Consider the following 27,232-nt stretch of genomic DNA (forward strand, 5'->3'; position numbering starts at 1 on the left):
TCAGAAGTTACCACATTTCCTGGGACAGAGCCCAAACATTATCTTTTAGTTACTCTGGGAAAGCAGTGTGTGCCCATGGAGCAGCACCTGCCCTGCCTCTCCTGCACACACAGCTCTGGGCAGGTGCCCCAGGAACTCCCAGGTGAACAACTGTGCCTGGGCACACAACCACCAAATTTCCCAAAGCCTCTTCCATCATTGCAAAATGACAGAACAGCTGCAGCTCAGAAGGATTTCCAAGAGATAGGGGGACTGACAGTGCTCAGCTCTGTGCCAAGCACAAGCGAGCTGCTGCTGGAGATCTAAAGCCAGATAGAACAGGAGAATCCAAACTCCACCCAGCCTCCTCCTCCTCCTCCAGCAAGGGGCACTGAGCTGCCCTGCCAGCTCTTGGGGCAGTTGTGAAACACTCCAGCTACTCAACAAACTTGAGGTGCATAAAAGCACACGCTCCATGTTAGCAACAGCTGGAAGGTAAAAGCTGGAAAATGCCTCTCTCCAGGCAAGGATTTGTGCTGCCAGACTTGGGAACCTCTTTCCATTTAAGTTCTTTATCTCTACCAATAGCTCCTGGCAATGGTGTTCTCAAACAGATGCTCCATTTCTAGCAAAACACAGTTCATTAGGATGGGATTTAAAATAAAGGCTCCCCACCTCTTGTGGGCAGCTGATTTAAGAAATACTCTCTTTTCCCCCAAAATAACAATTCCTATTAGTTACCAGGACTTTTACAGCAACACATGCCAGCCATTCAAGGAAAATCAATGATCTTGGAATAACAGTGAAATGCTGCATGTGAACTGACCCTTCAGTGACAAGGCAGCAGTGACACTTCCCTCTGCAGTCCAGTCCATTAGGGAACAAACACATGACAATAATCACAGTGCCATGAAGAAATTCACCCTCTGAGCTAAAGAGGCCATTAAAAAAATAAAGCAAACAAAACCAATCCATTGGAGAGAGCAATCATAGAAGGAGAAAGAATGGTCTGAAGAAATTCAGCGTAGGCAGCTTGTGTTTGCATCATTGCTTTAGCACTCCTGTGAACTTTAGCATAGACATGATCAGCACAAATTGAGATTCTTGTACATAGATACAGACAAGACTCATGGTGCAGAATAAATATTTACCTATGAAGCACTCTAAAAAGGCACAAATGTATGCTACATGCGCTAGTGGCTAAACACTACTCACTCTAAAGGCACTAAATACTGCGGAGAATCATCTGCATCAAGGCTATTCTTTTGCTGCAAATTCAGCAAATTTGAAAGGGATTACAGGCACTGTATGCCCAATTCTTTTGCTGTTAAGTATGACAAAAATAGAGAACTTATTAATAGCATTTCCAAATAGTACATCAAGGATTGTTATAACCAGTATAAATAAAGCAGTTCATAGGCTGGAAACAATGAAATGCTGAAATAAGTCATGTTCACAGTTTTCCATTTCTGAAATTTGCTGGTAATTTTACGTGACAGTGATTCAGTTTCTATAAACAAATAGAAGCAGATTGAAAATAAATCTGCATTAAACACTATGTAACTACTTTTGCCCATTCTATTGGCTTTTCACAGCTAGAAACTCGCTCACAGCTCCTGGGAGAACAAAGGCGTTTTCCCCCCGAATGATCAAATAAGTTACATTTCCTTGAAATGAGCAAATGTGTTTCAAGCTGTCAATTTAAACCAAGCCTAGCTTAGTCTTGCAGGGAAAAAATGAAGAGTCTAAGAGCCACAAGCTTCAATAACACATGAGAGAGCATGAAAGCCAGCAGGTCCATGTGTTATTGGACAGTCACGGCCACTAACCTCACTTACAGAAAACAGGGTTGAAATAAATCATTGGATTTCCATACACACAACCAAGAGGTAATTTTCTTTTTTTTTTTTTTTTTTTAGTGGCCCTGTAACAATCTCCCCATACTCTGCTTTGTCCAAGTAGCAGATTTAGAGGTCACATATCTTGATTCCATGAACTGTCATCATTATAGACAGCTCACAGAAGCTTCCAAAGGCTCCAGGGAATGCTTCACAACCAAGGCACAGAATTCCTGTCCATCAGGGCTCGTGATGCTCAAGACTGCATTCATTAAATCATTTAAAATCCATGTGCAGAACCTGTTCGCAACACTTTGAATTTCACAGGTCCAACTACTTTAATTGTGCCAATTTCAGCATTTCCAGGACTAGCAGACATTATCTTTCCTGCACATCACACTGTAAGCTGCCACTTGCCTCCCTCCAAATTTTCTTTCCTTGGCTCTTTGACAAAGCACATTCCCACAGCACACTCGGGCCGGCGTTGTAAGTGGGGTTAGCGACTGTGTAGCAACAGTATGGGCTGGTCACACCATACTCAGACTTACAACATATTCCCTAGCCTCAACGGCACACGTGGGTGTCCCTAAAGTCCTCTTCATGAGTTCTTTGTGAATATACAAAGACTGTGTCTGCTGGTGAGTCAGCAAGAGAAAACACACATTGGTTACACCGGGGACGAGCGCAGCATCTCTGTGTTCACTGCTTCTACAGCAAAAGACAGCTTGGTGTTTGACTACCCTCAAAGTGCAGAGTGGGAGCCTCCTGGGAGCCAGGTGGGTATTAAGAGTTCAGCATGCTCAGAGAGATCAGAAAACATGGTATTTTTAAATGCTTGTTTAAATACCAAGGACGGAAGGCATCTCTCTCCGTGCTAGAACAAACCATGGATTTCATGACCCCACCCACCAAAAAGTCCCGGTCTTGGCACAGAGAGAGACACTTTGGAACAGCAAGTGTTCCAGGGCAGAGAGCAGAGCAGGCTGGAGAAGGGGTGGTTTGCTTGCTGCCTCTGCATGCTCACAGCGCAACAAAGTACTGATCAGTGGGGCAGATTCAGAGCTGGGTGTCAAGGGACAGGAGTGCAGAGTGTCAGAGGAGACGGGCAGGGAGGGACACAGCAACGGGTGCAATGGAAATAAAATCACATTGTAATGAAGTCAACAACTTCCACTAGAAAGGAAACCACAAAATTTCCTCCATGTGCTTTATGGACCTTGGATACTGGCAGCAGTGTCTGCCCCAGCTCCCAGAACATCCCCCCTGCTCAGCCACTTCCCGGGCTCTGGGGAGAGGGAGGAAAGCCAAGCACAGAGCACATGGAGTCATTCAAAGGTGTAAGTTCTACCCCTGGATGTTGTTAGTTTGGAGGATTGCTCTTTTAAAAAAAAGGTGCCGATGTTACTGCTGCTGCAGCAATAAAACTAAAGAACACAAAATTAGTACCAACCAGCAGAATAACGAGTTTCCTTTGTCCTCAAAATGGAATTAGAAAAAGCAGAGCAAGCATAAATGAAATTATAAGTTATGTAACTGGTTCCTCTTTCTTTGTGCTCTTCTGGCTTTAACTTCCCTAAAGAGATGAAGTTGATTTGAAGTGCTACACTAATTTTATAGTGTCTTTTAAAGCAGCTATTAGAAAAAACACTCACAAAAAAAGGTATGAGAGTTTCCCCTTCTCCTAGCTTTGGTCCATAATAACTGCTCTAACAGTTTTATGGTGTTCCATATAATGGACATTTCTGCTGCTAGGGTTAGAAGAAAAAGGCTTTGAGGGAAATACAAAAATGTGATTAGAAAACCATAGACACTGACAAGAGTCAGCACCTAAATATTTAATTTTTTTTTTAACAGACTAGGATTTCATATTGGCAGTGACCACTGATATTGGTATTGGTGCCTCCACATTAACCTTGCATCTGTTGTGAATTGTTCAGGCATCTGTTTCCTTCCATGAAAACAAGATTCATTGGATTTTTGGTTTGGAAGCAAAATTAAAACCAGACTGGGCACAGAACATATCATAGCTAATTATATAATGCGTTTTAACAGTCACCAGTGATTTTGCCAAATGCAACCTAAGACGCTAAACCAAAATTTTAAAAGGAAATTGCTAAAACACTCTCCCTCTCCAGACACATTCTGATCTCCCAGATTTCATGGAGGAGTTGTATGGGAATCCATGCCTGTGTTGTGTTTCAAGGATCAATTACAATGTGCAATTCCTGCTGCTGGAATTCATCCTGCTACAGTCTCAGGACTTGCTCATGGCAAAGAGCTACTTTTCTTTTCCTTATTCCTTAAGACAGTGCAAAAAAGGAGCGTGATCCTGTTTTTTTCCTGAAGTAAACTTTTTTTCCCTGGCTTTGTAGGATTTGAGAGCTCAGGTTATCAAGAAATCCAGGGAGCACCTGCTTGGCAATTTGGCTGAATACTCTAAAAGATGACTTAAAGAGCCTTGTGGGCACCTTCACTGAAGGTGTCTGGAGGGGAATTCTGCCAAGGAACAAACCCAGCAGTGCAGAGACAATTCAGAGCAAATGAAATGATCCAGAGTCCCAACTCCTGTTACACTGTGCTGCCCTGCTGGTCCCTGCATGACCTTCCAAAAAGTTTCTTCCCTGATGTACAGATCAAATGTTCTTTTTCACCTAATACGTTGAAATGATTTGTGGGTGGTTCTTGATTTTCTTTTTGCCTGGTTAGAATGATTTTATTTTTGAAGGTCATATGGCACTTGGATGATCTCTTAGTCTGACCATTTGTAAAATACAAATCACCAAGGAGCTCTAAAATGTGAATTTGACAAGTCTCCAAATGAGACAGAGCATGTTGCCAGAGGTTTTCAGCCTTTCCTCCTCCTCCATATCTCTAAATGATCCAAGGGGCCTGAGTTCATCCCTCTGGGATAAGAGATGATGATCTGAACACTGGACTCCAAATCCTCAGGATGAGTCAGGCAGGAAAAGTATTTACACACAAACATCCTGGTAGCTGGCAGGGGAAGGAAATGAAATAGCAAAAGAACACAGTGAAAGGTTTAAATGAAGATTTAGCAATAGCCCTTCCTTGCACACTCTCAATGGATGTGTCAGCAGAAATTTGAGGGATTCCAGAGAAGACTATAGGACATTGTTCTCAATACTTTGCCTTTTACACAAAGGACTTGAAACAATATGGCATGCAGAATTCTTAAGTTGTGCTTGGATTTCTTAGATAGTGAATATATACAATAATGGCCTTCCTTCAGGAACTGTGAAAAGCAATTTGTTATAATTGCTTACATGGCCAAGCAATCAGTCAGTAGGGATTCATACATTTGAAATACAAACTGGTGAAGTGCCCATGGAACTACAAACCAGCACTTTGAAGTCAAGTAGGAAATATTCACTTCAACATTCTGTACTCTGAATGCCACTATGGAGCATTAGATTGCAACACAGCCCCTGACCTCCAGCAGTGCCTTCACCCCAAAATGACCCAGCACTGCCCAGGACAAGGAGGGCTCCAGTTGCCACCCCTGGAGTGGTGCCACCACCCAGCACATCCTCAGCTCTGCTGCTGCACAAGCAGAATTGAAAGTCTGTCTCCACCTGGAAAAACCACTGAGAAAAGATGCTCTGAGCCAAATTGCAACTGAGGTAAGGAGGGACATGTACAGAACCTGCCTTTGGACAGCTTAGAAACTTCCCACTTCCCCAATGAAACAGGGATGGGAAGAAATGGGATTTTTGTGTGTTCTGAGTGTCCCATTAAATGGCAATTTCCTAGCAAAGAACTGAAACTGTTTAAAACATCTTTATTTTTAACTGTTCGGTCTGTAACCAGACGAGACAGTGCATTGTTTACAGCACTGCTCTCAGTTCTTTGTAACCAGCCACTGAAGTTCCCCATGGAAATCATCTCTGCTTTCATACAGCTCCAGTCCTCAGTCCTAAATGAGTGCCTGGAGCAGAATTTGGGTTTTTCTAAGTAGTCACTTCCTCACTGTTACTGTCTGCTCTAAAAAACATTTAAAATACTGAACACTTTTGTTTCCTTCCTGTAATTTTTACAGGAGAAAATAATTCTAAGGGTTTCACCTAGGAGGCAGAGCCACACTGTGCCAGCAAATTTTCAGTAGAACCATGTCATGGTGTGAGTTTCTAGGAAGATAAAGTCTTATTTTTGTTTGAAAAATGGCAAATTTTATCTCGGGGATCCGACATTTTATTTACTGCTTATGGAAATCACCAATGAGAGGATTTAACTCCATGCAAACACTTCAACATTGGTTTATGAATATAACCACAGCTGCTGTCAGCAACAGGAACAGCAGCTGACCTGGAAAGCCTCAGGCCATATTTCCTTCTTTATCAGCAGCAAAGGAGACAGGGACACTGAGCTTGGAACAGTGGTGATGTGTCACAAAGTGTTGGTCCAGTGTGACCTAAACCCAGGTGCATCCCAAATCAGCCATAGAGGCTTTCAGCATCTTTCCACCACACAATGCTTAAACCAGCACTGACACACTGCTGGCAGGGGAATCCCACACCCTGCTCCCTCAGAACCTCTCCTGTGTCATGTGGAGCTTGCATACTGCACCAATAAAGCTTTTGCACACAGAATATGATTTTAAACTGTGCATTGTGGTGCTGGGAATTGTGTCCCACTCTCCCCTGGCCTGGCAGCCCTGGCTTAAAGGGCACATGGACCATGGAAAGGCTTTCTTACCACCCAGAATCAGTTCACCTTCCTCCTCCCACCAGTTTCTTATGTCAGTACTCAGAGTTACCACTCAAACTAACACTGCAGCACCTGAACCACGAGATGAGTGGCTGGAACAAAGCTCCCGCTGCTCCAGTGACAATGTCACATCACTGCAGACTGAACTTTCACCAACTGAAATCACAACTATTATCTCCTAGAATCCCTCCTAATTTGCTCATCTTCTGACACAGACATTGAGCTGAACCCACCCTGCAGAGAGAAAAACTAAAGACTTTGACTTCTTACATGAGCATTACTCAATGTTCAGCTCCTCCTTCCGTATTTTATCCAGCCCCTGCTCCCCCAGGACACCCAGCTGGGTCATTTCCACCAGGAACTGTACTTTTTGTGGTTTCATTGTGGGGGTTTTGACTACAAACGGCTTGATATGTTGGGAGCCCTTGGATTTGTCTGCATGTTATGATAAAACACAATGGAACCGTTCACAAAACAAAAGTTTTTACGTAACAGAACGTGCAATAAAAGCGCAAGAAAGAAAAGAGAGAGAGAGAGAGAGAGAGAGAGGTATCCAGAGGAGAACTTACCCCGCGCTTTAGGCTCCTGAAGCAGTGGATTTTGGGTTTGGAGGTCATGAACTCGTTGAAGCGATGGGAGAGGGGTTCCTTTTGCTGCTTGGGAGACTGGGGGCCGTTGGGAACAGCAGAGGGTGAGGCAGAGGCAGGGGGAGGAGGAGGGGGCTGATGGGGGGATGTTAAAAGGGACATAAGCTACGTATAAGAGATGGAGAAGTGACAGAATAAAAACCAAAATAAAAAGATAAAACACAAAACGAAAATAAGCATCAAAACCAATATTTGAAATCCAGAGAAAAAAACAATTTAATAATTAAATATTAAAGGCCATGGTTTAAAAGAGGGGAGAAAGCAGTAGTTAAGAGTCGTGTTAAATGAAGAGTTGTGATAAATGAAAGTATTAGTAAGTGATGCAACAGAAGAGTAACACAAAAGTATTTTGAAGGAAGCTCATGCAGACTCTTCCATGCAGCACTATCCCCATAAATTGCCCTGTTCTGCTCTGTGGACAGCTCGCAATAATGCATATGGATAGAGCTTTCAAATACCTGAATTTAAATGGATCAGATAAGGAAGGTACCTTAGTGCCCAGTAGCGTTTCTATTATCTGGAAAACAACAAACCACATTCCTTCCTGCTTCCAAATCACACCTCAGCAACGTGCATCACACTTCACTTGTACAGATCACTCTATGAATCTGCTCAGGAGTTAGTCCTGGTTGTGTTTTTATTCTGGCTACACTGATGTAAGCACCAGACAGCGAGTCCTCTCCCACACCAGCACTACAGGAATGACACCTTGAGAACATGGAGATTTTTAAAACTCAAATTTAAGTGGTTTGGTAAAGGGTCAGAGCAAGAGTGAGGTCAAAAAAACAAAGCTATTCTGGGCTTCCATCAGTGTTACTGAAACCTGATTGAGTCCAGTCCCCCTGACACGCCCTGGTAACCCCAGATAAATGCTGCCATGCATTATGGTGTAAAGTATGACAGTGGGATGAAAAAGGTTTAATGGGTACATAAGTTAATATGGTTTTTTTAAACAGTCAACTGCTCAGTTAGTTCTGCTCCATTAGTTGTGCTTCAGAGTGAATCCCAGCCATTCCCTGCTCCCAGCCACCCACCTGCTGACCCCAGTGCACAGACTGGAAAGACAACGCAAATGGAAAGGCAAGGAGAGTTTGAGGAGTGTCAAAACAGTAACGCCACACTGAAGCTTCCCACAGGTAACAATGTTAGTTGGCACACATGGCACTAGGTAAGTGGTTTACAACTCCTTCTCTGAGTTAGGAACAGAAATGGACCATGGCAGAGACGTGACAACTAAAGTTAAATTAATTTAAAAACTGCAACATAATTAACGAAATTATACAAGAAAAAATAATTAAAGTTATAAAGAAACTTAAGTAACCAAAGACTACAACAAAACACCATATTAAGACATCAGTTATTAACTTTCTGAATCTAAAATTCACTTTTTAAAAACTAAACTTGCCAAGATTACTAGACAAGACACAGGTTATTGACAGAACACATACTAGCACCAAGCTCAAGTTTGCAAATCAGTACCTTATTTTTCTTGATGAATGGCCATAACTTGCCCTTGGATTTGCTACCGAACTTGGGCTCTGACTTCCCATCCCCTCTGGAGTTGGAAAGGCTGGATTCAGACACTGTCCTCTTCATGGGCTGTGTGAAATCCTCAAAGTCGACGTCTCCCGGAGGCTCGAACCCCGATTTAAAGGCTTCTATTACCATCTGGGAATCCTGCAATGGGACAGACCAACACAGGTGCAAACATCTCAGGGGAGGCTTGGCATCAGATTGGTGGCACATTAAGGCAGAACAAGGAGGTTTGTCTGTGTGGGACCAACCCTGGGAGTGCCCAGGCTCATTCCTGGGAGTGAATGCCCTTCCAGAGCCCAGGATCAGTGAAAGTCTCTCCACCTTCTGCTGGAAAGGAGAAAGAGCTTATGAACTTTACTGACTAGAAAAGCAAATCACACTTCAGTAAGTGACTCGTAACAAAGATTTAAGGTACAGATTTGCTGGGAATACAGCTGTTAGCAAATGAGAGAAAAATCCCAATAAAGACTCCTATAAAGCAGAGCTCTTGTGTGATCACTCTGCCACAAGTCAACAAGTTGGTTGTGAATTTAGTGACAGTAAATGGCTGTAAATATTTCATGAGCTTTACCCAACATCTGAGCAGTCCAAGGTCACACCAGCAGCCCTGTGCCCTAGTGTAGGAGCCACTGAAGCCAAATTCCCTTTTGGCACTGCTAGGAGGGATCTAAGTCACCCCAAACTGGCTGTAGATTGTGTACAATGGCTTTGTTCTTTTGTTTTGGACATTGGGAAAAGAAAAAAAAAAACAAAACAAAAAAACCAAATCAAAGCCAAACCAATCCATAGCATTCTTCCTACTCAAGTCTACAAACAAAATTAATTATACATAAGATCAAATTCAGACCTCAGCTTGCCAAACGCATTTATATCTAATGGACTCAGGAAAAAAATATCCTGATAGACTTCTTATCTATTTGTTTTCTTGGGAAGAGAGATGATGTTATACTCTAACAGCTGTATTGCAAGATCTCTAGAGTTGCTGTGCCTTGGCACACAAATATCTTCTTATTCTCTAGAGAAGAGCATCACTGCCCTGTTACATAAAAAGAACTTGTTGCTTTGAAGGCATTTCACAGGTTCTGTGAGTGGCTGTAGGTAAAATGCTGCTCAGGAGAAATCTGCTGGGATATAGACATATCCAGAGGCCAGGCTCCATTGAGCAGAACACGGATATAGGAAAAGCTTTGCAAAAATCTTCATGGGATTGTGAAGATCCACATGGATTTAAGATCCTTAATCTACCAGCTGGCACCATGAAATTCCTGCATGAGTTTTATGGAGGTAGAACAACACTTTCCATTATCCCATCCTTGTTTGACATTAAACTTACTGAGATCTAAATTTGAAAATATTTTTAATGCTAGACATGAAACCAAGATGAAGAAGGATTAGAAAAGAGGGGGGAAAGAGTGGGAAAAGCTGAGAGAATTGGGATTGCTCAGCCTGGAAAACAGAAGGCTTTGGGGTGACTCAGCTGCTGCCTTCCAGTACCTAGGGGAGCCTACAGGAAAGATGGAGAGATGTTTACAAGAGCCTGGAGTCTGTGGATGCCCCATCCTTGGAAGTGTTCCAGGCCAGGCTGGACAGGGCTTGGAGCAGCCCATGATAGTGGAAGGTGTCCCTGCCCTTGGCAGGGGGTGGAACTGGATAGGCTTTAAGGTCCCTTCCCACAGAAAACATTCTCTGATTGTAAGAGATGTTCTATTAAATACTCCACTGGTATTTTATCCTGTGCATGGAGCTTTCACTTTTTCCCCTCTGAATTTTAGAGCGTTCCTTCCATTTATTCAAAACATCTTTCCACTACAATGGAGCTAAAAATAACCAGCATGCTCCATGTATCACAGAGATAATGTCATAACAGGAACTCCAAGCCCATAACAAATTCATCTTATCTGCTGCTAGAGCCCTCTGAATCAGGTTCTGCACAGGTTACCTGGCAGTCACCACAGCTCCCACTTGCCACAAGACCTTTGTGTTGTTCAAGTGGTTAGAAAGGGGAAACGGAAAAAAAAAATTAAACTGACTTCGAAACACAGAAACAGCAAATCAGTATTCCCTGCTAAGTCCAGGCAGTTTCTATTGGCATTAACAGGAATTCTATGCAGTGCAGTGAGGGCATAAAGCAATCCTATTTACACAGTTGCACATTTAGTAACTAACCCAGCACTTTCATTATAATCAACACAGTTAGAAATGACTGCTCCAGAGATGAAAAAAATCCTTGATGATATTTAAGGAGAAAGAACTCTTTATGAACATAACTGTTCCAGATAGGACACCCTAAACCCTTTGTAGCTGCTCAGATATAACTATTTTGGTTAAATAAATTTTTGTCAGCACGGTGTTTACAGGAGATCCTGGTAAATTCAGTTATCAATACTCAAAGTCATCATTTGCCCATGTCACACTTGTGTATGAGCCATCACAGACTTATTTGTGAGCAAGAGAATATAAAATTCACCCTGATTCCAACACCCAGCTTAATTTTAATGTCTGTTTTGCTAAGAAGACTTGGGCAGAGTGTAGGCTGAGATATGGATCTCCCCAGCATGATTTCACCACGCAGCACCAAAAGCTGGACCTCAAGCAGAGTGTGTTGTTCTAATATGGGAATTGCTGCCCCAATTCCCCCTTTTCCCACTCAGAGTGGCTTTCAGACCCCTGGGTTTCCTATGCTGCTCTCTGTGAGAGCAATTGCTGAACAGAGAGCAGAGGATTAATTTCAAAACATCAGCCTTGGGGTTATGCTGCCAGTTCATGGCTCCAGGCACAGAACAACTCAGAAAAGATCTCAGTGAAAAACATCTATGGGAAATTCAAACAGGCAGCAAGACACATGCTGTCAGCATTTGAAGCACTAATGTGATCCATGAGAAAGGCTGGAAGAACAGAGGCTTCATGTAGGAAGGGAGCAGATCACTCTGCAAACAAAACAGAAAACACATTTGGCCTTGTGGTCACTGCACACCAGGAAGCTCAACTGAAATCTTTATCAGCTTTTCCATCAGAAAGGTTTCTTTGCATCCTGTGAAGGAAAATGATGTTCAGACATCAAGATTTGCTCATTTAGAGATTGCCAGCAAACCTCAGGCCTGCAAAGAAATATTTTACAGAAAGAAAGATTTTGCGATAGTTCCTGTAGCCAATACTTTAAATACTTTCATTATTATAAAGCTAACTGGAATTAAGGCGTTTCTGAAATAGCCAGTTTTCTGATTATGAAACATAGAAACCTTTATAAGAATTGGTGATTAAGTATTTGAAACTAAGTCCAACAACACATGGTGATGCCTACTTTTAAATTGCAATATCTTAAAAAGTAATTATCCTAATAAAATGAGAGAATATTCCTTAATAAAAACAAAAAAAAAATTAAAAGTATTGCAGGAAAGGCATTTCTGGATGTTAAGTAGATTTGGGAAATAATCTGAGCACATCCTGCCTCAGACAAAGCAGCTTGGGACAAGAAGCTGTTCTTTGGGTTAATTCCGTGACTGCAAAGCTCTTGTGCTGAGCCTGGGCCCAGGATTTCATTCTCCATCAATTTGAGATCAATACTATGCCAACCAACAATGCAACACTTACATTCTTGTGATCCACTGATTCTGCAGCCTTTGTTATCTCATCCAGACACTTCCCAATGATGGGGATCACTTGGCGGTCGACTTCTGCGAAGGTTTTCATGGATTCACCTATCCTCACGATTCTTCTTTCTTCCATCTCTTGTATTTTCTAAAATATTACATTTCATTCAGGTCAAACATCAAGATTAACTTCTCAGATTCACCCAGTTTTGCCCTCCAGCTTAGATCAACTACTTTAAAACTTAAGGATTAAATTTATTTTTAAGAACAAACTAGGACAGCTGTTCTCAGGAAGGCACCAAGTGATTCTGTTCCCTCACACATAAAAGTGTCATTCTTAAAGTAATCTCTTTTACCATTACTGGAAATTTTTCAATTAACTTTTTATGTTAAAAAATGCTGATCTGTCAAACCCCAGCTTTAGACTTTTGTAAGGATGGTTCCTAAGGCTTTTAAAAGAATTTCTGCAACAAATTCTTCCATTTTCTGTGCATGTTCAGAACAATCTCATTTTCATTCCACTGTAGAATCCAAGGAAACAAAGATCTTGATGTCTCCCCTTCTTTTCCCTAGAAGGTAATTTGTGGTGTTGAGGGAGTCCTGTACATCATGTCTTGTTCACAATACATCATGTATTGATGTATTCATGTACAATAAACACATCACGTGTTGTTCACAGCACAGCTCCTCGCTGCTCAGCAGATCCAGTTCCAGGATCTCCAGCATCTCTTCCAGGAGCCTCTCCTTTACCACAGAGGGAAACTGAATGTGGCATAATCCCATTATGACAAATTATAGCAGGATACAGAAGCGCATGGACAGGAGCAGCCTGTTTCACTGGGCTGCAGGAGCAGTCAAAAATCCTCTTTGCCTTGACTGATCCACAAGCAACATAAATTCTTTACAAAACAACTTATTTCAGCATCTAAAAGGAGCTCCCTGGTGCACTGACAGGGAAGAGAGCACATCTGCAGGACTTGACCATGCTCACCTACAGATCAGAGTGCTCCTGAGCTCCAGCATTTGCTTGATTCCAGCAACAGCTTCTCTCAAGGCCTTGGTTTGAAATACCATGAGGCAAATGAGGAGGTGACCATTTAGCTCACAAGTTTCAGCAGTGGGGAAGAAGTGCATGTTTGTCACGCAAATATCAGCTCCTGCTCATCTGGTGACAAGCATGTGACATGTCCTCCCTTGAAAAGGTTGCATTTTCCACTTCTGATGCTCATGACCCATTACAAGGGAACAGTCATTTAGAAGTTCTGTTCTACTACATTAACCTCAATTCATTCATTCAAGCACAAACTCAGAACTTCACTCAGAATGAGTTTGATGGCTTTTTTATTCTTCCTCTGCAGCCTGTCCTTAGGCACCCTAAGACAAAATCAGGAGCTTGCTTAAAACCCTTTGGACTCACTGCTGCAGAATTCTTGTGGTTCACATTTAACCATCTGTGCAGCCAGGTTTTAAAGGGCTGCTGGACTTCACAGATGAACAATGCCCAGCTGCCTCCTGCCCCAACAATGCCAGTGATGCTCTCCCTCATCCCCAGCTGCATCCCATCCCCAGTGATGCTCTCCCTCATCCCCAGACACAGGAGCTGAACAGAGACAGACTGGGAAGATTCCAAAGGCTGTCCTCATCTGTCACGACACTTCAACGTCACCTTCCTTGTGTGTTATTGATCCCTTTATCTCTAATTTGAGAAAAAGGGATAATTTATCCTACCAGCTCTCAGGGTGGCAGATTGCATGTAAAATTTGCTAAGAATGACCCAAAAAAATCACCAAAAATTAAAAGTCAGGGTCAGAGAACTGAGGTGATGAGCAATATATTCTTGTCACAGGATTATGGGCTACTCTAGAGCCCTGCCAGTGACCTTACCTGGAAGATGTTTGGTATGTGTGTGTAGTAATGCTCATGCTGCTCACTGTTGAACTTCTGTAGGGTGGAAGAATATTCAGCTTTGCTGTCCTCTGCCATCTGATGTCTTAGCTGGGCTTGCTGTCTTGCCTGAGGAAATACCAAAAGAAATTTATAATTTATAATTAGGCTACATGGAAAGCAACTGCATTGTGGTACTCCTCATCCTGCTATCCAGGAACATTATGAGACTCTGAACACCAGCTTTTGGTTGACTCCTCTTGTGTGAGCCATTCAAGCTGCAGTGTGGACAGTGCTGCTGCTCCTTTCTGGGGTTACCATGTGCTACTTCGTGAACCATTTTGCATTCCATGAGCAACCTCTGCTTGAACTGCACATCAAACACCAAATCAAGTTGGCCCCTCCACCTGCCCACGGGACAGGCACCTTCCCAGCACATTCTTGGACTCACTTCTGGCTCCCCCTGTGCCCTGCTGGGGGTCATCTGATGCTTTCCTCTAATGAGCTGCTTCCCTGTTGCTGAGCAGGGTTTTCTGGGGAAAGGGAAGTGGGAAAAACCCAACGGTTTTGTCTCATTTTAGCCAACATAATCATGACAACACCTTTTAACTGTGTGCCCTGCAGAGCCCTTTCTCCACACTGCTCACACAGCCCTGGCATGAAGCACACAAGGAAAGAGGAGCCTGAGCAGCAGCTGAGATGCCTCCCTTCCTATTTTTACCCACACAGATGATTTGCTTTGCTACCCAACATAGCAGAGCACTGGGCAATTAATCTCACTTCTTTCCCTAGAATAATCTGTCCCCAAGTGACCCTTTCATGTTTTCAGATTCCTCCCCTTACAGTTCTGTTCCCAAGGCCTTCTGTTATCTGTTTCACTGCCCAATATTCTTCCCTTATTGCCTCTCCCATCTGTTTGGTTTAGATGCCTTTTCCTTCCTTGCCTTTGGCCTTCACACAGCAGCTCTTCCTTCTCTTCTCTTCCAAAATTCCCTATGCCTTCCCCGCACTGAAGCTCCCCCTCTCTGGCTGGAGCTCTGCTGCTGAATTTCTGAATAATCCCTTCAGACAAGGCAGAGAAATGCTGCTTTAAAAACCACGTTTCAGGGGACACAACACAACAAAGAATTCTAGCATATTTTAAGTGGGCTCCCATAAAAACCAGTTCAGAACAGGGTTATTCCTTGAACTGTTCCAAGCAGACAATAGTGTCCTGACAAGAAATCCACGGAATACCAAACCATGGAACGTTTTTGTAATCATAACTGGAAGGTAACAAATTCTGCCAGGAGGTTTCAAATCTCAGTTTGTAAAGAAGTAGCCTTCCTCCACATTTGTAGAGCTTGCACATCTCACCTAATAATTTATTTCACCTCAATTCAGATATTGCTTCTACAGTCAATTGTAGGAATTTCACAGATCCCCTTCACATTCTTTCTACAGAAATAATTCAAGCAGAATGAGGAGACACTGGGCACTAAGTGCATCACAGGAGATGAAACAGTAGCATCAAATGGAGAAGAATGTGACTATAACCAAATAAGTGAATCCAATAAAAGACATATATTCAACTTTGCCTGTTCCCAGGAGTTTTAACTGTCCAAAGGATGAGCGCCTAATTCCAGAAAATTCACCTCCTGCAATCAAATTCCAAGAAGACACATAAATCATCTCCCTACCCAAGTGCTATAAAGTTTATTAAACTTTGCCATCCACACACTCACATACAGCTACATTAAATACGAGTGGAAAACAATTTATCCTTGTGCCACAAATACAAATTGACCAGGAAAACAAAGTCAGCCATGGAAAGGCAGCAGCTGTAAGAGTGGTTCACACTCATCTCCCAGCCCCTTGCTCACGTCCCAGCTGCTGCAGATCAATATCCATTTGTGAGGCCCATTCTCCTCATCTACCTAAGAGGAACCCATTGTCTAAGCTGACTTTACACCAGCCCCACTCCCACTCACACAGCTGTCTCTCCCTTTCTTTTTTTAAAAATAATTTCAAATAATGCAACTGAGGAATTTGTCCCTTGACTCTATTGTTGAAGCAGAAAAACAAGAAATCCATTATTACACATTTCCAGGCAGACCCTGCAAGCATTAAAGCCATCAGAGTTCATTTTCAAACTCATTGGCTGGATATGACAAAGTAATTCTGAGCTAAATGTATACAAGAGTAGACACTCAGCTTCCAAAATTATCTTAACTGGCCCCAAATAAGAGGAGGCAGCAGATGAGTAAATAAAATTGGGTGCATTCCAAAACCAGAACTTTTTGTATGAGAGCCTTAGTGATGCTTTGTTTCTCTTGGCCATTTAATGCATTTGGCAAGCTTCAAACTGTTTAAATATCTTTCCAATGAGGTATTTGGATCTGAAAATAAATACATTTTTTTAAAATCTAGAAGTTTTTATTACTTCATTTCAGTATGTCACTTCCTCTAACATCATCACTTCCAGAATTGTACCTTATAGTGAGACTCCTGCACTCTGATGAAGCACAGAATGATAAAAACAAGTCAATGATGTTAAGTTTCACGTTCAGAGTAATGGATGCAGTAGCCCAGAACTGCAGAGAGTCACAGAAGTTATTTCAGGTGTAATTTACAGCTGGGCTTTACAGAAAAATGAAGTTTTGCCTCTTTGCTGCTCACTTGTGCATGCAAACAGCTTCAGAGAAGGTTTTTAGGGGGCTTCTTAGAGTTAATGCTAAAAGATTTGCTCTGAACAGTATTTCCAGGAGGAAAGGCTTTGGAATTATTGGGGTCTGGAAAACCAGACGATGACTTCAGAGATAGAACAATACTGGGATGCAGCTTTCAGTCAACATATTCCCTCCTTTAACTGGGCAGGGATGAGCGAGCAAGAGCTCAGTTTCCAGCCCCATATGTGAAACACAATCCACCTCTCCAGGCTGACAGATTGCTCAGTTGTAAGAGATGTCAGGGCCAGGGACTCTGAATGCAGGAAAAAACTCCCCTCTTCAAAGGAAAAAAGAATGAGGTCACCTTTCAGCACTGCAGAAAAGCAAAAGGGGTATGTACACCTGAGGGGTTTGTGGGGAGAAGAGCAGCATTTTGCTTCCAAATGTCTGGCACTGCAAAAGATGCACAGATTTCACACATCTCCCACCCCAAACATACCTTTGTAACAGGTTTTTTTTGCCCCAAAATAAACATTCACAGTGCACATAGGCATTGATTCCTCCCCCAAAGTCTGGGTTTGTTAAGGCAGCTCTTGTCCAAGCTCATGTGGCAGCACCAAAACCAAAAGGTCACAAATGTCACTGCTGGTCTCATCCAGAAAAGTACTCCCCAAAATGAACAACAGCCCAGGAGCTGCAGCACCTCCAGCCTTGCAGGGAGCAGACAGGTGAGCTTTGGGCTCCCCTGCACCTGCAATCAGCTGAGCAGCCACATCAGGGGAGTGTTTCTGCAGCTCTGAGAGAACACTGGAGGGAAAGGAGTGCAGCTCTGACAGACTGAACCAGCTAACAGCTCACCTGCTGCAGGTGAGGCTCATTACAGGTGACCTTCTCTCAGAATCCATGCAGCAGCACCATTAAATAGCATCAAACCCAATCTTTTCCCCTTCTTTTATACAGCCTTGTTGCTTGATGGGCAAGAATGCAGGACAGTAGCTAACTGCAGAGTAGTGTTAACTTGCGAAGTGCTGATTTCTGTGGCTGTCTTTAGAACTTTAAAAATATTCTTTAAAAAATCAGGCCTCAGCAGCACACCCACCTTAGGTGGAAAACCCTAAATTCAATGGCCATATGAGCTGTCAACACAACTGTGGCATCTATCTCTTAAGGTAATGGGAAGAGCAAAAACATTGCTCTCTCAGGATGATGTTAACTACATTTCCTGCAGATTTTCTTCTTAACAACTGAGTTGCAGAAACCAGACTCCCAAAAAACAATGAGTTAGTTCAGCTAAATGACTCTACCAGGAGCTCAGAGATACCAGAAAGGAGATGCCAGGGTAGGACAATGATGCACTGAAATCTGACTTAAGTATTTATGCGGGTATTTTTTTCCTTTTTAAAATAAGAAATTAGGAGAAAGCTAACCCTGCAAACCTTTGAAACTCATGTTAGAGAGATCTATTTAGTGTGAGCCTTCTTATCACCTGCTTGAAACCACCAGCAGTTCATCAATAAGATGCAACTTCAGCAGTCAGTGCAGAGCAGAATGAGACCAAAGAATGACAGACAAGGGAACTCATCCATAATCCTTGCAAACACGCAGCACTAGTAAAGCTTTATATATTGGTCTGAATTAAATCAGTCCTAATGCTTTATGCCTTTGAACAGGGAAATTGAACAGAGAAAGGGAATATGGACACTTTACGATGGGCACAGTCAACCCTGAAAGGGTAAGAAAACTTTTGCAAACTGCTACGCTTTACATGAAGGCTCTTAGAGAATTAAATACATTCATTTATATTGTTCCATTTACCTTCTCCCCCACGCCTCCTTTGATAGGAAATGCAACTTGTGATGAAGTGTAGGAGAAATTATTAGAAATCAAGTATATTTTCTGCCATTTTGGTCTCCAATACAGAAAAGAATGAGGATATTTTGCTGAGAACAATTTTCTGAGACACATTCCAGAAACAGCAGAAGGGTCAATAGACACACTGTCTTCTGGGTTTACACAGACAAAAAATGCAGCTCCTCGGGGCTGTTATGGTGGGAGTGATATGAATAACTGAAAAGGGCAGAAAAAAACTTTGGCTGTTTTTCAGCTGGTCCACACTAAGTGGAACAGTTCAACTCCTCAGCAGTTGCTCTTGTCCAGAATGGCAGAGTTTCCAGTCAAAACTTTGGTGTCACTTTGTTTCTTCTTTCTTTTCTCCTATTCTGCACCCCCTCTTTTCTTTCAAGCTCAGACAGCATGTGAGATGCATCACTGCCAGGCCACTGCCTGCCAAAACAGATCTGTCTTTGGCAAATCCAAGATCAGACTAAATTGCAAACACCAAAAAAAAAAAAAAATCATCCCTACCCCCTCCCCTCAAGTACCCAATCCCTTTAAAATAGCTTAATGATAAAGGCAGACTCAGAAACACTTCCCCTTTTTCAGGAATGCTTTCTACTGCTCCCAGGTTTTTTAGCTGCAGGCTCTGGCCCTCCCTCCACCAGGCACTGGGAGAGCAGCACTGGCAGTGAGGGCAGGGTCATTATTGACAGGGGGCATCCTGACACACACTCCAAAACAGGGCCAAGGCTCCAGGCTTGGATTTACACAGCCTCCAAATCAAGCTCCACTCTTTACTGTTTTACAATAACCAGTTGGGTCTCTCTGAACTGGCAAGAAGAGAAAGGATTTGGAAATTGCTTTCCCGAAAGGAGAAAAAAGGAGCAGAATGGGGGGTGCAAAATAACAGCAGGGAAAGAAACAAAAAGAAAAATACTTTCTTTTAACATTTGAAGAGGTAGAGGAAAAATCTGAGACTCTGTGGGTCCCTGAAATCCTTTGGCTGAATATAATATACAAATGAGCAAACCACTGACAGAGGATGGAAAATCTTCCTCACCACATCTCAGGAATTGTTATCTAGTGCAGTCTCACTGCACACAATTCTGCCAGAATTCAGCAACTCACACTAACAAAAGATATCCCCAAACAACCCAGTCCTGCTGAAGCTCTAACAACAGAGATGGACTAAATGAATTAAGAAGAACAGCACAGCAGCACCTCTCAGCACACTGCTCCAAGGCCCTGGGGAATAACTGTGCCTCAGACTCAAAAGTTTGTCTCCTTGCACTGCCATTCTCATGTCATGAATACTAAATAACCAAACTCTCTGGATGACTGAACTGTGAATCCCTGCAAACACCCAGGAGTTTTCCATACAGCTCAGAGAAATGCAGCTCCATGAGGATATTTGGCAAGTCTAATTCATTATAAAAGAAGGATAATCTCTGTGGATGGAAGGTTATGTGGGTTTGATGGAGGAGGTAACAAGAAAAGATGTATTTGGAACACTGGCCCACAATGTTTAAATGATTTCTGGAGGTCTGTTTAGTTGAACTACATAAGCAATTAAACTCTGCCATGTATAAATGTGGGTATTGAATATAAATAATGGAAATTATTTCTTGAATATAAATAATGGAAATTTCAGGACTGGGTAATAGATTGCTGAGCTCATACTTGGAATACTGGGCACAGTTCTACTCCTCTCTCTCTAAGAAAGAATTTACAAACACAGCCAGCACAGAAGGGACAGTCAGGGTTGAAAAAGTTACCAGGACAAATTTTGAAGCCCTGAAGATCAATTTGGTGGGTAAAACACACAACTTTGTCTCTTGGGGAGGTGAATTAGTCTGAGTGACCAGGGTGATGCTGAGCTGCAGCAACAAGGGCTTTCCCAGCACAGATAAAATCATTGTCCCCCTCCTCTCAGCATTTGTCAGGCCACACCTGGAATATTGTGTCCAGTGGTCCCCACTATACAAAAAGAATCCCTGGACACACTGGAGAAGGGCCAGAAAGGCCACAAGGATGATCCAGCACAGAGAAGCTGTCATGTGAGTAAAGGCTGAGAGACCTGGCTTAGGTCAGCCTGAGAATGAAGGCTTAGGGTACTTTGTCACTGTGCCCCAGGGTTTGAAGGGTGACCACAGGGAGGATGGAGACTACAAGGGGTCACAGGGAAAAGACAAAGGGTAATGGGAACAAGTCACCCCTGGGGAGAACCCAAATGGACACCAGGGGACAATTTTTCAGTGAGAACAATGAGCCGTTGGAATACTCTCCCCAGGGAAATGGTGGAATCCCCAACATGGGGCACAATTCAGCTGAAAAGGGTTTGGGGCCATCTTGTCTAGACTGTGCTTTTGCCAAGGAACACTGGGCCAGACAATCCTTCAATTCCCTTCCAACCTGGTATTCTATGATTCACTGAAACCGAACAGCTCACAAACGAAATTAGCTAAATTCTGAGGCCTTCTCACGCAGGTGAAAAGATTTATTCCAATGTTTTGACAGAAAAAGAATGACTATAAAGAAGCTTTCCAACTGTACAGCATGAAATAATTGCTTTGCATTAGCTTAGAACACCAGTTCTATTGCACCGGTGATTCAAACTGCAGTTGTTCAATTCAGAAGATATTCTTAAACCTCCCCTTCACACTCCGTTTCCCTCTCTTCAGCAGTCACCTCCCAAAAGAGTTGTATTGTTACAAAACTCAGTCAAATTGCCACGTAGAGCATTGCTGCAGGGGAGCACTGCTAGAAGGAAATTTAAGTTCAGTTGGATTTGCTTGCCTTACACTAAAACTGGCTCATGATCTGCTCTTTGATCTCTTATCACCAAGCACAGGGTACGTATAGGGTACATATGGAGAATTATGAAGTTCCCCAGACACTCCTGCTGGAGTCATTAACTCTCTATTGAGTAGAAATCGACCCTCTTAAATTAGTCATGATTCCAAAAGGGAAACAGCTGCTCTGCACGGAGAGGCAAGGATGGCAGGTTGTAAACAAGGCTCACTCTTCCAGAAATGCAAATTGCTCTCCTGAGGGACTCCCTGAGTTCACACACTGCATCATCCTTTAGGAAGGAAGCAGTTCAGGAAGGATACGGGGGTCTGCATAACCCAGAAAATTGACATTAAATCATATTACCCAGCATTTGAATTGATGAGGAATCTGACACACATCCCAAGCAAAGACACAGAAATTCAGCCAGCTCCATTTGTGGAGCAAAAAAGAAGCAGCTGCCTACTCAACATACAAAAAACTCACCACCACACAGGGAAAATCTTCTGCAGTGTCAAACTCTCCAGCAAGAATTGCACTGGGCTTGGCACACCTCACCTGCATATTTCACCTTGCTGCTGCTGCTGTACCTCTACAAATTCACAGCAGAGAATGGGAAGAGCAAAGCCTCTGGGACCACTCAGTGCAGCATTAATAACACAAGCACTGTCAGAACTCTCCACCTTGCAGCACCACCTTTGCATGGCACCGCATTTCTTACGATGCTGGTGCACTCATGGAGCAGTGGGTGCCTTGATGTGGACAGGAGAGGGAAGGGATACAAGTCCCACCATCACAGAGCAGATGACTCGGCATGTCCTGAAAAATTAGGCTATTAAGCAGTTAGACTGCAGAAGGCAGACACCCACAGCCTGGGTTAGGGTGAAGTTCACTGCTGACAGCCTTTGCTGACTAAACCTCAGAGGGATGTGGCAACAGCAGAGCCCTGAACTGGAGTTGCTCCAGGTTAGTCTGGGGGTATCAGCGACTGCATCTGCCTCACTGTGACCTGACTGCTGAAACACCCACCTGACACCTGAGATGTCTCCAGAGCCCACAACACCTCCTTACACCCCTCATTGTAAGGATGTGTGAGCTTCCATTGGAGGGGTTTGTTTCCTACAGCATGGCAGTCCAGAGGCTGAAGATGCAGCTCCCACCTGAGAGCACGGCTGAGCACAAGGAAGATCAGCTAATCCCAGTTCCCAATTAGCAGGATTTCTACACCTATGTTCTGTCAGACTTTGCTCATGGTTCAGCTAAGTGTGTCTCCTGTGGGTAAGGGGGGGACAGACCCTGTGCTTTGTGCAGAAATTCAGCACCCAGGTAACGTGGCAGAAGAGAAATGAAACCTCAAACATGAAACCTCAGTATCTCCTCACAGTTATATTTACAGACTAGAAAACTACTATCATTATGATATTCTATTTTAAGGCTTTATGCAAATCTGAAGCTATTCTGGGTCTCCAAAACATCTTGGATATTGAATACATAATCTGAAAGTTGCAGAGCATAGGGGAAAGCTCCAAGAGATTTCAGTCAACTGGAGATCACTTCCATTTCCCTCGGTTTCTCCACTTCAAAACCAAAGGCAAATACACCTAAAATTGTTAAGCATCTCAGATTATTGCCTAAGATCAACATTTGACCGTGTTTCTCTTCAGCCAAGGGACAGATCCTGCCTGACACCAAGTACTTCAAACCACTCTCCTCACCACAACTGCTGAGCAAATCAAAAGGCAAACCCTTCCCATGGCTGCCCTCAGCCACTTCCTCTTTAAAATCAGACTCTGAAATGCCTACCTGGAAAAGAAACCCTTGGAAAATCCGGTTGATTTTTTAATTTTATTACAAGAAGTCTGCAAAGGCACCACTGGGTACCACATTATCCCATAAAGATGTCAGCTTTTTAGTGATTGCAGCTCTGAAGAGAAGGCAGAAACAATAGAGCTCTGCCTTATTTGTACAGAGGCTCCGTGCTGGCGACAGAGACCATTTCCCCAAATGGTCAAAAAATTGAAGCAGCTCCTCTGTGGTTTTTGAAAGAGAAGTGCTTTAAAGCACACAACCCACTGTGATCCAAATGAAATAAAGCTTTCAGTGATACCTACAAGGCTTCCTGGAAGCAGCATCAGCATGTTGCAGCATTTATTTAGTTTATAAGGATATTTTCACAGACTGTGGGCTTCCTGCCCTGACTTTGCTACGCTGCATTTTGTGTTGACACAAACATCTCTGTGAGCTTTGGCTGCTGCTGGTTTAGAGGCTCAGTGCAAACAGGGAAGGGAGCTCAGGTGTCCTGCTCCACTCTCCCTCTATTCCTGCACACTGTGATCATGGCAGGGACCGAGCACAGCTTCTGCTCCATGTTCCTACTGCCAAAAAAGGAGCTGAGAGGAAACAAAGCCAAACACTCCTCCCTCCAAGATCAGCTACCAGGCTGCTGCCTCCAAGGTGCTGGAGCCCATGCTGGCCACAGAAGGGGCAGAGAAGGGATGTGCCCTCCACATACCTGGTCCTACAGAAGGAATGTGGACCTTGGTAGATGATGCCCAGACTCCACATCCAGCCCTGCCTTTAGGCCCTTTGCCAAGCAGTCCTGGAGAATCAAGGAGGAAAGTGACTCTTATTCTGCTTCTCTGCCACTTTTGTGGTTCCTTAATGCTTCCAATTTGTAATACTTTGGGCAAGGGATAAGTGCTGGTAGATGGCAGCTCTGGCACAGAATTTCCTGCTGCAGTTGTCAAAGGCTACAGAGACTGGAAAGATGAAGAGACGTGAGCATTTCAGAACCTCACACAGCTTAGCATTAGGAAATTGCAGCTGTATTCTCTTCTGACTGTATGTGTCATTGTGATCACTGTAGAATTTTAATTTCATTAATGCCATCCACTCTATCGTGTGGGATGTAAAAAATAGCTCCTGTGTCTGCTCACATTGGCAGGTACAAGCTGAAGCAGCCAAGGTATCAATCTCAAGCCAAAGAAATGAGGGCAACCAGCCCCACTCCCAGCTTGAGGAGCACCTTGTTCTGCCAAAGAGAAGAGCTCTGACACAGCCAAACTGCCCATCTCCTGGCCAGGTGGATTTCTGGGAGCTTTTGGGGGCAGGAGTGCAGCAGCCAAGCCATAAGGGGCAAGAGCAATCAGAAGTGCTGCAGTAGAAGGAGGAGGCTGAAGTCATCCTATTGCTTCATTTGGAGCCGAGCAGCTCCTGCATCCCCCTGGAGAGAGCTGGGGAGAGCAGCAGAGCTGCTGAACAATATCCCATTCTGCACTGGGAGTTATGCAAGAGCCTCCCAGTCACACGGGCAGAGGGGAGCAAAGAAAGGGCATTATTCACAGCCTGACATGGATGAACCCAGTTTAACACATGCACTTGGAAAACACTGTTCTCTCTGTTCAGTAATATTATTTCACATTCCACTCATTTTGATAACCTTTTCCTTCTCCCATCTACTCTGTTGACTGCCTGGAAAGTGGAGTAATGCCTTCTCCTGAGAGCTGCCAACATGCATAACTAACAGATTTTTCTTTCAAGATACCACTGAACCTCATTTTGCAATAAATAATTTACAAATTCACACCAAAAAAAAAGCTAGAGGAATTTAAAAGGGAAGCCTCTCTGCTTCACTTGACAGGGAAAGAGCGCCAGGGTAGGAAATTGCTTCCCAGAATTTACCTAACATTCTTAGATTGATAGATCACCAATATGCCACCTTTTACTCTGACCAGAAAAGGCCAGCCTTGGAAAGGGATGTAGAAATAAGGAGTTTCAGTCCCCTATTTCAAACAGTAAGTCATGTCTTTGTATCCCTTTGACGTGACCTCAGCTTTGGAAAAAATCTAGGGCAAGCCCTAATTTTATCTATGACAGAAGTATTCTAAAATCACTTTATACAGATAAAGCAGAGATGATCCCTCTCTGTTAGAAAAACCCACACGTGGTGCTACACTTTAACAATCTGTACATGCATTCATCTGTCAAGCGCCCTGGCAAATCCAGAAGGCAACAAAGGATCAAATCTACATGGTGAATTTGCAACTAAGAGCCAAGCAAATTACAAGACCACAGAGGTATTTTGTCCTTTGATATGCAATAGCACTTGGGAGAAATTTTCTGAGCTTGTTTATGATTTACTGTCCTCATTTCCACGAGCATCCTTGATGCTCTGTGCCACACAGTGTCCTGATGCTCAGCACACCAGAAACACGAGATCCCACAGATGTAAAGGGAAATCTATATTTCATATCTTCACAGGACTGAAGTAACTCAGAATAGAATGAAGCAGACCTCTTGAGAAGCAAAACCTGCATTTTACAAGGAGACCTCAGACTAGAAAGATTTCTTACCTATAATTCACTTTCCTTTCCTGTCCCTGCAACAAAACATTTGGCATATTTTAAGCTTCAGCTTTTACTTTTGCCTTTCTCTTTTGGTTGCCTTTTCTTTTTATTTTTTTCCTTCAAGAAATAAGCATTTTAAATGTTCTGGCTATTTTGTGCCTGCCTGACTCAAACTCAAGGAGGACAAAACTGTCCTTACACATTGTAATATGGTGTTTCTGATCTACATTAGTGCATCTTCTGAGCAAATGTGTAACTCCAAAAACAGAATCTATTTAAAATGTTTTCTTCCTCTTCATTGCTTTCTTAAAGTTAGAGGTGTTGGACTTGGACCAGAAATATTTAAACTTTAAGCATCCTTCCACACATCCAATTTTGAATCAAACTAAAGAAAGAAAGTATTTCCAGGCAGATGTGCTGAAACAGGACTGGATGTTTAAAATTAAACATTAGTTCAAAAGCTCCACTGAGTGGGGATCATTGTAAAAAAAGCCACAAATGATTCTACAACCAGCCAGCTACTGAGAAATGAAAATAAAAGCCTTGTGCCATCTGTGACAAGCATGAATTCCAGAATTCTGCATCACATGGAAAGCTGTCCTGTCTAAACCTACAACTATGAAAAACAATTCTGGTAATAGCTCATTGCATCCAATGACATTGGGAAACCTTTGAAGTGCTGCTCCAAGGGCAGGATGTTTGGTTCTACCTGGATCACAGAGGGAATGAAAATGTGTGGAAACTGCAAGCAACCCTCAGGGAGCCCTCACTGAGCTGACACAGAACCTGGGGTGTTAGTCAAAACTGAGCTTGCATAAACTCCTTTAGAGCCAGATCAGCTCTGTTAAACTCAGATATCACCTACCAAAAAAACCTGACTGTATCTGTTTAGAGTTTTTATATAAATAAAGGCGTCTGCAGAGATCTCCCAGGTTTTAATTAACCAGCAGACTGACTCAAGTAAGGCATTAAGCCTCAGAGGGTTTATCCTAGCAGGAGGATTGAGGAAATAAACCTATCACATACATGTTTACATACAGTCTCCACCCTCCAGCTCACCTTTTCAACATCTGCTTTTGTCACGTTGATGTCAGCATCCATTTTCTCAAAATATTGCTGTGCTCGATCAGCTTCTTTGCAATCACGTTCAAACCGCCTTTTACTCTGACAAGAAAAACCAGAAACCTTCATTATGGGAAGCAAAAGATACCAAAATCTGCCTAAAATTCATGCCTGCCACTAAAACAATCTGTTGTAACAACCAAAGGATTTTAGGGCTCCCTTGTTTACACTGGAATACATTTCCATATTAACGAACTTCAAAAAATGGAGTTACCAGAGGCACATTTTTGGTTCCATTATCCAGGCTGCTCATGTTTCAGTATTTTTCCCTTTTAGCATCACTTCCATTCT

At 43.0% G+C, this 27,232-nt stretch overlaps 1 protein-coding gene across 27 annotated transcripts in view; it reads right to left on the reverse strand.

Moving 5' to 3' along the window:
• The window catches only part of FNBP1 (formin binding protein 1), a 96,948-nt gene that overhangs the window by 19,321 nt on the left and 50,395 nt on the right, over positions 1-27,232 (reverse strand). For 5 of the 27 annotated variants that reach the window (XM_038156275.1, XM_038156279.1, XM_038156270.1 and 2 more), the window contains exons 6-11: positions 26,879-26,983; positions 14,200-14,328; positions 12,317-12,463; positions 8,669-8,866; positions 7,112-7,294; positions 2,366-2,452 (exon numbers count right to left, since the gene is read on the reverse strand). In XM_038156275.1, coding sequence (XP_038012203.1) covers positions 2,366-2,452; positions 7,112-7,294; positions 8,669-8,866; positions 12,317-12,463; positions 14,200-14,328; positions 26,879-26,983 — 849 coding nt within the window. Of the gene's footprint in view, positions 1-2,365; positions 2,453-7,111; positions 7,295-7,679; positions 7,707-8,668; positions 8,867-12,316; positions 12,464-14,199; positions 14,329-26,878; positions 26,984-27,232 lie in introns of all 27 variants that reach the window. The other 22 variants (XM_038156280.1, XM_038156284.1, XM_038156282.1 and 19 more) reach the window with 9 other exon arrangements.

The sequence above is a fragment of the Motacilla alba genome, chromosome 17 (genome assembly GCF_015832195.1).
Source record: "Motacilla alba alba isolate MOTALB_02 chromosome 17, Motacilla_alba_V1.0_pri, whole genome shotgun sequence".
Lineage (NCBI taxonomy): Eukaryota > Metazoa > Chordata > Aves > Passeriformes > Motacillidae > Motacilla > Motacilla alba.